Below are 12,727 nucleotides of genomic sequence, written 5' to 3'. Positions count from 1 at the left end.
TCTGTAGATGTGGAACACTGTGTGTGTATAACTGTTGTCTATCTGTAGATGTGGAACACTGTGTGTGTATAACTATTGTCTATCTCTGTAGATGTGGAACACTGTGTGTGTATAACTGTTGTCTATCTGTAGATGTGGAATGCTGTGGGCATCATTAAACAATTTAACACAGAGGAAGAGGAATCTATAGACATAGAGTTTCATAACTCGGCTGTCCACCACGCCATGCACCTGACAAACTCAGCCGGGTACACAATGGCTGACATTTCCACGGAGGCTGTGGTTCTAGCCTCCCCAGGGGACGAAACAGGACCAAGGTTTGTTATGTAACAAAAACTTCAGGTGTAACTGTTCAATCGCTTCATTAGATCACCGCCATGTTATAACAGGAATGTACTATATTTTGCTCCCTATGAAAATGATAATTTTTTGCTGTGTTTAAAAGTGTCAATTTCAGACAGAAGAAATGAAAGGTATTTTCTATTATAATGTATGAAGTCATGTTTAATGTCTTGGAAAATTTCATGTTCATGTGAATAAATTTCTTGCAATTAAGAAGTAATCATTGGAGTACGTGTAATCATCCCTTCGTAATTTATTGTGAGAGGGGAGATAATTGTGTGGTTGAAAGTGTGTGTGTGTAAACTGAGCTAGTAGACACTCTACAGGCCACATTTTTTTGCTTGATTGATTTGATATTTCACAGGTAGTTTTGTTATTGAGAAGAAGAACTCTTTTGATTTTGGGTTCAAAGGTCAAGGTCACTACAGGATCTTGTAGACACCTACAGGCCACATTTTATGTTTGATTGATTTGATACTTATCAAGAGAGGAAGAACCCAATTGATTTTTTGATGAAAAGATAAAAGTTCATGGTCACTAAGGGACTTCATAGAGAAAGTTTGTAGGCACTCTAGATGCCACCTTTTTTGCACAAATGATTTGATACTTCACATGTACATTGTTGCAAGAGAGGAAGAACTTTCTTGATTTTGGGGTTAAAGGTCACTACAAGATTTCGTTTAAAAAGCTTATAGACACTCTTTGCGAGGGGATATGCCCAACCTTTCAGAGCTCTTGTATATTTATTTTTTCCACATATATCTTTTTCAGTAAATTGACGTGTATGCATTTTGGATCCTGGGATAATTCGAAGGAGTGGACCATTCCAATGGACGATGGGGAAGAAATAGAGGTTAATAATAAAAAAAAACTGTTTATCACACTGCATTTTTACTGTCAACAATCAGTAACCTATCTCTGGCTTACTGATAGGCACATTTTTACTGTCAACAATCAGGTTGTCTGCCTCTGGCTTACTGACTAGGCATGAAGTTGTTGACCTGTGTGTCTGTCTGTTTAGCCATCCACAGACTGAGGTTGAAGCTTTTGGCCCACCTCAATCATGTACACATTCTATTGCCATCACTTGGCAGCTGTTGCTATCACATAGCTACTATTACCATCACTTGGCAACTGTTGCTATCACATAGCTACTATTACCATCACTTGGCAACTGTTGCTATCACATAGCTACTATTACCATCACTTGGTAGTTATTTTCATTGTTGTCTTTATCATCATCAAATCCTTTGTAGAAGTCTTTGCTTTGTAACCACTTGACCAATTTAAAAAAGAAATTAACTGTTAAGGAATTGTCATTATTTGTTGGCTCAAGCGGAACAAGAAGTGGCATCTGTGTTTCAAAATGGCATCTTTTTAAGCCCTCAAGATTGAGTATCAGGGGGATATTTGTCTCTTTTCTCTTTGTTTTCTACTTGAACCTTTGTTATAACCATTGAACTGTACAAGAAAGTAACTTCATACTTACTGGATTGAAAGATCAAGGTCATCATTGAAGGTTACAATTTATTTTGCTACAAGGGCATAGTGTTTCACAAACAGCTCTTGTTTTATTCAGAGGCTGTATAAAGTAGATTTGCTGTAACATTAAATATAGATAAACACAAAGTTGCATTTTCTCCCCCTACAGTACATTATTCTAAAATGTTTTCTTTTATTGGTCCCACTAGGCTGTGACAGTTGGTGAGGACTGGATCGCAGTTACTACGTCAGATAGAGTTGTCCGGATCTTTTCTTTAGGAGGCCTACAGAAGGATATCTTTTCTATCCCTGGCCCCATTGTGTGTCTTTCTGCTCACACAAATCAACTACTAATAGTTTACCACAGAGGAATGGGTAAGTTGTTTTTTTTATCTCACTTTCAGGAATTCAAAATACACTTACCCAAATAAGTAATACACTCAATATAAGTGTGCTTGAATAGCTTTAGTGTGAACTTTGAACTGTATTTTGTGTTTGCAGCTTCACAAATGTCTAGACTTCATTTTTAAAAATATCTCAATTACCATGCCCCACTGTTCAACAGGTTGGATAGGAAAACACTAAATATGTTGTTAGGTCGCCTTATCATTTATGGTCATTTTCATTTTCTTTCTATGAACCTTTGAGGTAACTTCAGCACAACACCATTCCTTGAGTATAGAAGGGGCACACATTGGCCATTAAAAAATGTTTTTAAGTAATACTGTACATATAGTAAAGATAGGATGAGGTGAAGTAGGAAAAATTCACTGGGCTAGAAACCTCCAAACTTATACGATGCACTTATTGCTACTAGGGCAGTGATGGGTCCGCTGCCAAGGGTACAAAGTTTTGCACAGGAATATTAAAGAAAATCTTGTACTGTGGAATCCTAGGAATTTTTGGGGCTAAATTTTCATGGATTGTTGAGATTTAGTTTTGTTGGGATATAATTTCATGATTTTCTGAACATTGAAATATTAAATATTTTGTGTATTTTGTTGTGGTTTGAATTCTTGGGATAGGAGTATCCATGAAATCCACTAAAATTTAACCCCCACAAAATCTAATGCTTCCACAGTAATGTTTAAATATCTTCTCAAGGACAGCAAGTCTAGAGTTTGTGAAAATAATGTACAAACTTACATTTTGATATTGCACAGTTGTCCAATCATGGATTTTGACTTAGTATAGGTAACAATAAGGAGTCTGAAATATATCAAATGCGTATCTCCATAACAGCAAGGAAATACAGGGGGGGTGTTGTTATCTCTGTAACAGCAAGGAAATACTGGGGAGTGTTGTTATCTCTGTAACAGCAAGGAAATACAGGGGAGTGTTGTTATCTCTGTAACAGCAAGGAAATACAAAGGAATGTTGTTCATGGGCCTTTTTCTCATATTTTATAGGATTGCCAGGAGACCAATGTCTGGGGGTTCATTTGATGACTGTAGAGGGCGCTACTCAGATTAATCACCAGCCCCTCCCACTGTCCAGCCACAGTACTCTGACATGGATAGGGTAAGACTGATTCACTCGAGACAGACACCAGTAGGTTGTGAAGGACTTCATTATAGACAGACACCAGTAGGTTGTGAAGGACTGCGTTATATTAAGACTTTGTTTTTCAGGTTCTCAGCTGAAGGTACTCCATTCTACATGGATTCAAGAGGAATTGTCAGAATGTGTAACAGGAAGTTTGGAATGAGTTGGGTGCAGGTTGCTGACACCAAATCGCATGTAAGTTACTCAGTGATGGCGACATTTTTCCAGAAGAATTATGGGTAATTCCCATCATTTTTCAGCTGATGGAGAGTAAATCACATGACTGAAATGTGTAATTGTTGGAAATAGCAAGCAAAGGTCAATTTTACATGTATAATTACTACAGTAACTTGATCTGAAGAGTTGGATCACGTCGAGTTGACAGGCACGGATTATCAGATCACACAAGACGCAAAGCGTCGAGTTTGATCTGATGATCCGTACCTGTCAACGAGACATGATCCAACTCTTATGATCAAGTTACTGTAGTAATGATAAAGTTATTATATATCCCATTATTCATTCTTAAATCCACATTTATAAGATAATAAACGTAATATAAATCATCAAAAGAACAGACATAAGTGAAATTATAATGTAGTGTGTGTATATATATATATATATATACATATACATATACATATATATATATATATATACCTACATGTATGATCTTTATATTTCAGACAAAAGGAAAGTCTGACAATTACTGGATTGTAAGCATACATGAAAACCCACAACAGCTGAGGTAAGTGAATTGAAAGATACAATATATGTATTAATACATCAGACTATTACCTTGTCACACGGTTTGATATTAACAGTCGCTCACTCGCCATTTACGACTAAATTTCCAAGTGGGTGAATTAAAATTACAGTTCAAGTTGCCCACATGGCAATTGGAAAATTTACGAAATATTTGCTTTTCAATTTAGTCAGATAATTTTGGTGGGTTGTTTTTTGTTTTTTTTTCTCTTCAGAAAAAGTTTGAGATCTGCAAAGCTCTTCATAATTAACTTTTAGAATCACTTCTCTGCAAAGCATCTAAGTAATTTTGAATTACCGACTATGTGGCGATTTATGAATGGAGTCAGTGAAACCAAGAAATAAAAAATACAGACAGAAATGAGTATCAGGGTGATTTCGATAAGACAAAGACAACGGAAGTTGTTGAAATCATGGAAGACCAACCGACTGTAGCTAGAAAACACAGAAGCAGGTGTTATTCGTATTGTGAGTTAATACTTGATACCTTTTCTTTGGGAAAATGGCTGGGAAACATGCTCGTTGCATGCATGAGGTGTCGTGTCGGGGTCGTTTGGTCTTCCATGATTTCAAACTCCCGTTATCTTTTTGTCTTATCGTATTCACTGTGATACTCATTTCTGTAATGCCATCAAATGTCACAGGGTCCCGATTGTTTGTTGCCGGTTGCATGTTGTATAAACCAAACAGCATAGCAAAACATGAAAATACTTTTCAAATAAAAGGTGTTCTAGTCAGTGGGCGACTAAATTTGTGGGCCCCGATAATTGCAAGGTTCAGTAGCCCACATGGCTACCAAAGTTTTCAAATTAGTTTCAAACCCTGTCCTGTGATGTCTAGTCTACGGTTTTTTTTTTTATATTATTGAATGCTTTAGATTAGAGGTATTAACAGAGTTTGTTGAGAAACACAAGGAATTCTGATTTCTTAACATTTGATGTTGAGATATTAACATTTGATGTGATAGAGATATTAACATTTAATGTTGTATAGATATTAACATTTGATGTGATAGAGATATTAACATTTGATGTGATAGAGATATTAACATTTGATGTGGTACAGCTAAAGTAGCGAGTAGAATTGTCTGCTACCAGAGGCTTAGGTTTTCACGAATACATGTACATTTTGTATTTACTTGACCCAGTTTAGTACTTCTTGTGTGGTGAGGAAGAGGTTCAGCAATGGCCTTCAGATATAGGGCTGTACTAAAGCTCAAGGTCGGAGAGATCTTTGTGTTGTATTCATTTTCTTATCAGTAGAGGAGTGAGAGGCATGGAAGAGTTATCTTCCCTCCAAAGCAGTGAAACTGATTTAACATCATTACTTCATAGTCGTATTAAACTTTCTCTAAAATTCCTTCAGACTTGGGGAGTTATTTCTGTAACCTCACCGTGTTGGATTCTGTGTGTTATCTGTGTGTTATTCACTGTAGGTGTATTCCTTCAGACTTGGGGAGTTATTTCTGTAACCTCACCGTGTTGGATTCTGTGTGTTATCTGTGTGTTATTCACTGTAGGTGTATTCCTTCAGACTTGGGGAGTTATTTCTGTAACCTCACCGTGTTGGATTCTGTGTGTAATCTGGTGTGTTATTCACTGTAGGTGTATTCCCTGTAAGGGGTCACGATTTCCCCCAGTCCTCCCACGACCAGCAGTAGCAATCTTACCCTTTCAAATCTCCATCTGTCAGAGCAGCACAGAGAAGAGTCAGTATGAGGTACAACATTGTTAAAATTTGTCAGGTTTACTGTTTTCATATTTTTCATTAGCTTGTGTACATTATCTTGAACAACTGTTATGACCATAGCTTCCAACAATGTCTTGAAATGCTTCCTTGTTCATCATTAGATGGATTAACCATGATTTATTTGATTGTAGGAAATATTCCACAGAACACAGTTGCTTAGCAACCATCTACAGTTTTGGAATTCCATTGGATACGAATATGACCCAGCAATAGTTGCTGAACTTGCTAAGCCGTCCCAAGAGGCTTTAATGAAGCTCTTTGCTGTGAGTTCTGTATATGTGTACATTTGGAAGGGGAATTTTGGGTTAAATAATTAGTATGATTTATGAATGATATAGAGATGCTATATATATACATTTATAAGAAATGGAACATGTACATTTCATATGATTTTCTACAGACATGTTTGCATATAGTGGAAACTTTACTTTTTTGTTGTGAATTACTTTGTTTAAATTCTCTGTTACATTTGATTCGGAATATCTTTATTTTCTTGTCAGATACTTGTCTTGAATTTTCTCTTTGTAACATTTGATTCTGAATATGAGTCCCCATTCTAGTTGTCAGCAAGATCAGACCGCGAGTTCCGGGCGCTGGAAGTGTGCGAGATGATGGCAGAACCACACACTTTGCAACTGGCCATCAAGTATGCATGCCGTCTGAAGTACATGCAGCTAGCGGAGCGAATCAGTGAGGTGGTGCAGAGGAAGTCAGCTGAACAAGAGGAAGAGGAACAGGAAGAGATTCAGACAAGTCAAAGGTTAAGAAAGTTTTTTTTTAAGGATTATGATGAGCAAAGCAAGGAATTTCTAGAATTAGAACCAAGTACTATTATACGGTAAGAAATAGCGCTGATACATGTATCATGGAAACGATTAAATGGATATATCTGTTATATTTCTTTTGTTACTTCCTTATTTTAGTTTGTTCTTTGTCCACACTACAGGGGCAAATTCTAATGTAAATATAATCTTGTTTCAACAGAACTTTACTTAATCATCAAAATCATACTCAGGAAGATGAAGAAATGGAAGAAGATGAAGTGGAAGTTGACCAAGAGAATACCGACACACAAAGTGCTAGTGGTAAATTTTAATCACTGAACAGAATAGTTCAATACAGACACACAAAGTGCCATTGGAAAATTTAAATCACTGAACAAACCAACAATGCTTGTATGGTGTCACTTTGACGTACACTCTCGATTGTTATAATGCCATCCCTTTTACCGCCATGTTAAAATGAAAAACCGATTTTCCTTCACATCAATACACATTTTACAATGCCAAACTCTCAACTGGTCAAATGAATCAATACTTAATCTCAGATAGCATTGCCAAACATTTAGTGAAGTGCAGGACATAATGTGCCTAACAAAATACAACTGTTATCTCTAGTACTGAAAAAATGTCTGACCTTCACAATCCTTCGAAAATTGAAACTTTATTAACTTTTTGGAGATTGTCCACTTTCACTACATGTTTATGAATTTATGAATGCATTTACAAAACAGTACATCTGTGGTATGTGGTAGCCCTGTACATTGTAGTTGGAAAGGAAGAGATGGCATAGGTCAAGGTCGGTTATGGCTATGTATAATTGAGGTTTAGTTAGGAGAGAGATATTGCCTCTTAATTTGTACGGCAAAGGTCAAGGACGTATTTATCGCAATTCACCTTTGAATTAGAACACTTTACCCGATATACATGTAGTATTGCGTTGTGTGACGACACAATTGAATGAGACCATTGAACAGTTTGAATGACATGTTTGATGTATTACAACAAGAGTTTTCATTGGCCGATTACAGCCCGCCCACTTTCTCGAGCGAATTCAGGTGATCAGATAAGATGGACGGACTAGAAAATTACTAGCTGGAGAACTGTAGCTCTCTGAAAAAATATTGTGACGGAACAGGGAGTTACAGATCCACCTCTTATAAAAAACCTTGGATTTACGGGGCACAAAAAGCTGTGCACGGTTGAGGCCTGATATCGGTGTATTCTTGTGTTGATGTCTCATAAATTCACTCTAAAAAAACATATTTTCCTACTATACTTGTGTCCAAACATACCTTCAAATATTCATTAAAGCCACACACGACCCGAAAACTCGCAACTTCATAATATATAATTATGATTTCGTTTGTTGACGTAGCCATGTTAGGTAGCCGGTCAATTCGAACTCTGTTGCTATTGGTATCTATTCATAAAATTGGTTGTAAGTATGTATTCACTCTTCATTTATTATCAATACGAATAATTAATAGAAATTAAAAAATATAGTTTTTGTAAAGGTAAAATAAGCTCTTGATTAATGAAAATGCTACTCGTGTGGCAGAGACGGAGACCGGCCCAGATTAATGAAAGCTGCATTGCCGTTAGTTTAGCTATTTGAATTATTATCATTTAATGAAACTGAGATGATATATTATTTAAAATATTCAGCTAAAATATTTGTGGGGTACTAGTTCACATCTAGACGCTATTGTGCGAGTATGGAAATGAACCGGGATTCGAATTGACTGGCTACCTAACATGGCTACGTCAACGACCGAAATCATCAAAAGCTGAGTTTTAGGGTCGTATGGGGTTTTAATAAATATTTGAAGGTATGTTTGGACACAAGTATAGTAGGAAAATATGTAAAAAAAAAAAAAAAAAATTTGATATCAAATTTATGAGACAACACAAGAATACAACTTTTTCTCTTTCTTCCTTTGAAGTTTGTTTCCATCTGGCCATCATGTTTTCAAATGCTGACTACTCCCATATAAAGGAATTTGGGCGGACTTATACATATGGACCAATGAGAGTTTCTGTTGCATGTCGCAATTGTATTACAGATTCAATTGTGTCGTCACACAACGCAATACTTATCGGCCAAAGCGTTCTAATTCAAAGGTGAATTGCGATGTTTTGTTGATGTTGTAGACTGTTGTTGAATTGCGATGTTTTGTTGATGTTGTAGACTGTTGTTGAATGAGGAGATGCTCCACTTGGCCATGTCCTTGTTTATTCAAAGACAAAAGAATATGGAAATGTACATATTGTTATATCAGTGTTCTGTACTTTGTTTAGGTCCTTTGTTAAATTTGAAACCTAAAGGCAGATCAGAAGTTTTATCTCAGTCGTACAGCTCATCGGGAAGATCTAATCCATTCAAGGTGTGTAAGTTGTCATGATAATGAGGTTTTATTGTATTAATGTTGTTCCACATGCAACACAGAAATATCATGTCTCTGAAAAATTATTCTAAGCAGATACTATACACATTTACCTTTATTTAACAGGTTCTCACTCCACAGAAACCAGAGCCGACTAAAGGCACACAAGTATTTGATTCAATGTCCAAGAAAAAGCAGACAAGTTCTGGCCAAGTCACACTGAAGAACACAAAGCCTGTTAAGGCCGTCAAAAGGGTGGGTGCCAATTTTCTCAGACCCTTATTTTACTGCACACTATGTAAGGGCTATTCCAGAAATAAATACATGGGGGGGTCGGGAGGCACCTTTTGTATATACCAAGCACCCATAAAAAAAAATAAAAAATTACCCCATGACCCATCAAATTAATAAACTCATTTTACAATGACCCATCTAATAAAAAAAAAAACTAACCAGACCCACCACAAAAATATTTTTTAAAATGAAAACGGTACAAATCTCGCGAGGTTTTCGGGACAAACATTCTAGTCAATGACGCGGTAATGCCTGTGCGACATTGTATCACAGTAGTTCTGAAGAAACGATGTCACATCAACAATCAAAGGCATCTATGGCGGGAATGTTGGAAAGACTGGGAGTCCAAACGATGCTATTATCATGAAATGGGTATGGATGTTTTTCCACGAATCGTTCGTCTTCTAATGGAGCCCGCGCCCGGAGGCCTCTATATGACCATCACACCGACTGATAAATATAACGCATCGGTACCCTCGTATAAATCAACTAAGGTTTGCCTATTTTTATTAGAAAACGGAATACCTATTGGTTTCAAAATATTCCCAAAATCGATGCACTGTAAACTGTAATGAGTTCGCCACCATCACGTCCAAAGGGACCCTACTAAACGCACCTCTAATTTGAAGAGTGCCGTAATGGAAAGTTATGCGCTGCAAAGAGCGACAACTCGAATAGTTCTATGTTACTTCCGATTTCGAAAGCAGCATTTCGAAAGCACGTTTTCAATTTTCCCTCCGACGTTTTGTAACCAACACGACAAGAGCGACAATAAAAATATTCTGAAAACTCAACACCCACGTGGCACAAAATAAAACAATAGAAACTACCCACTACCCATAATAAATATTTTTTTAACAGTCCAACCACGGACAGATTAAAATATGAAAAAATATGACCACCCACACAAAAAAATATCGTTTGCCGCCCGACCCCCCCATTTGATCATTTCTGGAACAGCCCTAATTAGATTAGGTCAATAGAAACCCATAAAGAATTCCTGAAACATTTTGTGGTGAGAAGAATTGGCATCATCAAAGTTACAACCTGCTGAAACTGCCATGGTGAAAAAAGGATTTTCGTATATGAGTTTACATCCCATTGGAGAATTTTTCATTCATAAGGAGACATCACCAGCTGTATGTGAAGTGCCTCAGGTTTTGACTTAAGCATGGTGCTCAAGACCTAACAGTGAGGGTTCTTCATTGTGCCAAAATATACCATTACACATGTCATATCTAAAAGTTGAACGAAAAACTTATGTCTTAAACCCTTCCACCCAATGAAACGCCTCACATCAACCCCTCCCCAAACTATACACTTACCAAATCTGAAAACATTAAGGGGAGTCAATATTTTACTGTGAATAATTGAACCCAGGGTCAGTATATTGTAGCCATAATATTATGAACCCTGGGTTCAATATTTTATGGGGGGGGGGGGGGGGGGGTGTCATTATATCGCAGTGAAAAAGTGAACTTGGGTTCAAAATATTATGCGATATATATAAAAACAAAATCCATAATCCAAGAAATCAAAAAACTGGCCTTAGGCTTGTGATATGAACTGAATATGTTTTGGTTATAGTTTTCTTCAGTTGTTATGGTAGAAATAAATGCCCTAACATTGATGTGCTGTTGTTTTTATTGAATTTATTCACTTGCAATTTTCAGACTCCTCAGAATCAGGGGAAGATAACTGCTGTGAAGTCATCAAAAGAAGAGAGCATTAATGAGGAGTCCCAGAAAAAGTCAGTTATTTACATTTTACGTTCTAGTATGCTACTGAAATACATCTACTTATAAATGTATTTACTGTAAGGTAACTTGAAAATGATATTTTAGATTTCCTTTGTATAATGGTACATTCTTTATGCTAGGTCTAAAAGTGCCTTTGATTTGTGGTTTGAGGAGACAAAATCTGAGCTAATGGAGGAATTTCCAGAGGTAGATGATCAGAGCTTAGTGCAAACTGCAGCAGAGAGGTTTCGTAAAATTCCCAAAGAAGAAAGACAGGTTGGTTTGCAGTTTTTAGGTCACCTGAGTCACTCTAGGTCACCTGGGTCACTCAGGTGACCTATTGCTTTTGGTCTGTGTCCATCATGCGTTTACAATTGAACATTTTTAGCTTCTTGATAACTACCATCGAATTCTTTTCAAATTTGGTATCAAGCGTCTTTGAGACAAGTCTGAAGGGGCCTAAATTATAAATTTCAGGACTCCTGTACCCCTGGGGCCTAAGAGGTGGGTCCAAAACTGCCAAAAATTATCCAATTTTCAAAAATCTCAAAAACCACACATCTGTTAAAAAAAAACAACTAAGTGCATAGTCATGTAAAGCAGGAAGGCTTCTACCAAATTTGTGAATTTCTTGATCTTTGGGATAGAGGTTCTTACTTCTAGGAAGGGCCAAATGTGTTCTCTCTCGCTCTCTCACATGAATAAAATCAAAATCATATCAAAATGGAGAACATAATTTTTTTTTTCAAGAACAGAATTATAGTCTTTATATTAATTTGAAATAAACATTTATATAAGAATCACTACTACATATTTTTTATACCCACCCCCCGAACAAAGTTCGGGGGTGGGGGGGTATATAGGAATCATCCTGTCTGTCTGTCTGTCCGTCGGATCATCCGTCTGTCTGTCTGTGCAGATTCGTGTCCGGGCCATAACTTCTTTTTTCTTTGACTTAGGCATACCATATTTGGCACACCGGTGGATCACCATGAGACGATGTGTCATGTATCTTCATGACCTCCATATGACCTTGACTTCAAGGTCAAAATTAAAGGTTTTTGCAAGGATTCGTGTCAAGGCCATGACTTCTTTGTTCTTTGACATAGGCATACCATATTTAACACATGAGTGTATCACCATGAGACTATGTGTCGTGTACATTCATGACCTTTTTTTTAAGGTCAAAATTATAGGTTTATGCCATGGATTTGTGTTCAGACTATCTTCCATTTTCTTCTACAAAGGCATACCATATTTATACACTCAGGAAAGAGGTAATTTATACCTATTAACAACACCCTTTGGGAGATTGGGGTAAGCAGGGGGTATTCTTAGTGAGCATTGCTCACAGTACCTCTTGTTTCAAAACAATATAGCATATGTTGTATCTAAGACATTCTTCTGGACCCTTTGTTAAATTCATGTTTAATCTTTTAACCGAAGAATCCAGATATTTTACTTGTGTTATTGCACATACACTGTAAAAGAGGCTGTTTTATTTAAACAACATTTATTCAATAAATTGATGGGTTTGGTCAGCAGGCTTAGCCTATATGTCAGATTTAAACAACATTTATTCAATAAATTGATGGGATCGGGCAGTGGGCTTAGCCTATATGTCAGATTTAAACAACATTTATTC

General features: G+C 36.7%; 1 protein-coding gene across 1 annotated transcript in view; it reads left to right on the top strand.

Annotated features, from left to right (window-relative positions):
• LOC125649408 (WD repeat and HMG-box DNA-binding protein 1-like) overlaps window positions 1-12,727 on the top strand; it is a 39,336-nt gene that overhangs the window by 15,352 nt on the left and 11,257 nt on the right. Inside the window, exons 13-26 of the mRNA XM_048876944.2 lie at window positions 133-317; window positions 1,114-1,195; window positions 2,034-2,199; window positions 3,234-3,345; window positions 3,456-3,564; window positions 4,056-4,117; window positions 5,739-5,853; window positions 6,015-6,146; window positions 6,444-6,643; window positions 6,868-6,968; window positions 8,964-9,049; window positions 9,176-9,304; window positions 11,017-11,093; window positions 11,223-11,358. Of these exons, the coding sequence (XP_048732901.2) occupies window positions 133-317; window positions 1,114-1,195; window positions 2,034-2,199; window positions 3,234-3,345; window positions 3,456-3,564; window positions 4,056-4,117; window positions 5,739-5,853; window positions 6,015-6,146; window positions 6,444-6,643; window positions 6,868-6,968; window positions 8,964-9,049; window positions 9,176-9,304; window positions 11,017-11,093; window positions 11,223-11,358 (1,692 nt within the window). The remainder of the gene's footprint in view (window positions 1-132; window positions 318-1,113; window positions 1,196-2,033; window positions 2,200-3,233; window positions 3,346-3,455; window positions 3,565-4,055; window positions 4,118-5,738; window positions 5,854-6,014; window positions 6,147-6,443; window positions 6,644-6,867; window positions 6,969-8,963; window positions 9,050-9,175; window positions 9,305-11,016; window positions 11,094-11,222; window positions 11,359-12,727) is intronic.

Source organism: Ostrea edulis, chromosome 5, assembly GCF_947568905.1.
Source record: "Ostrea edulis chromosome 5, xbOstEdul1.1, whole genome shotgun sequence".
Taxonomy (NCBI): domain Eukaryota; kingdom Metazoa; phylum Mollusca; class Bivalvia; order Ostreida; family Ostreidae; genus Ostrea; species Ostrea edulis.
The sequence above is the reverse complement of the archived record's forward strand: the minus strand, read 5'-3'. Positions and strand labels throughout refer to the sequence as shown.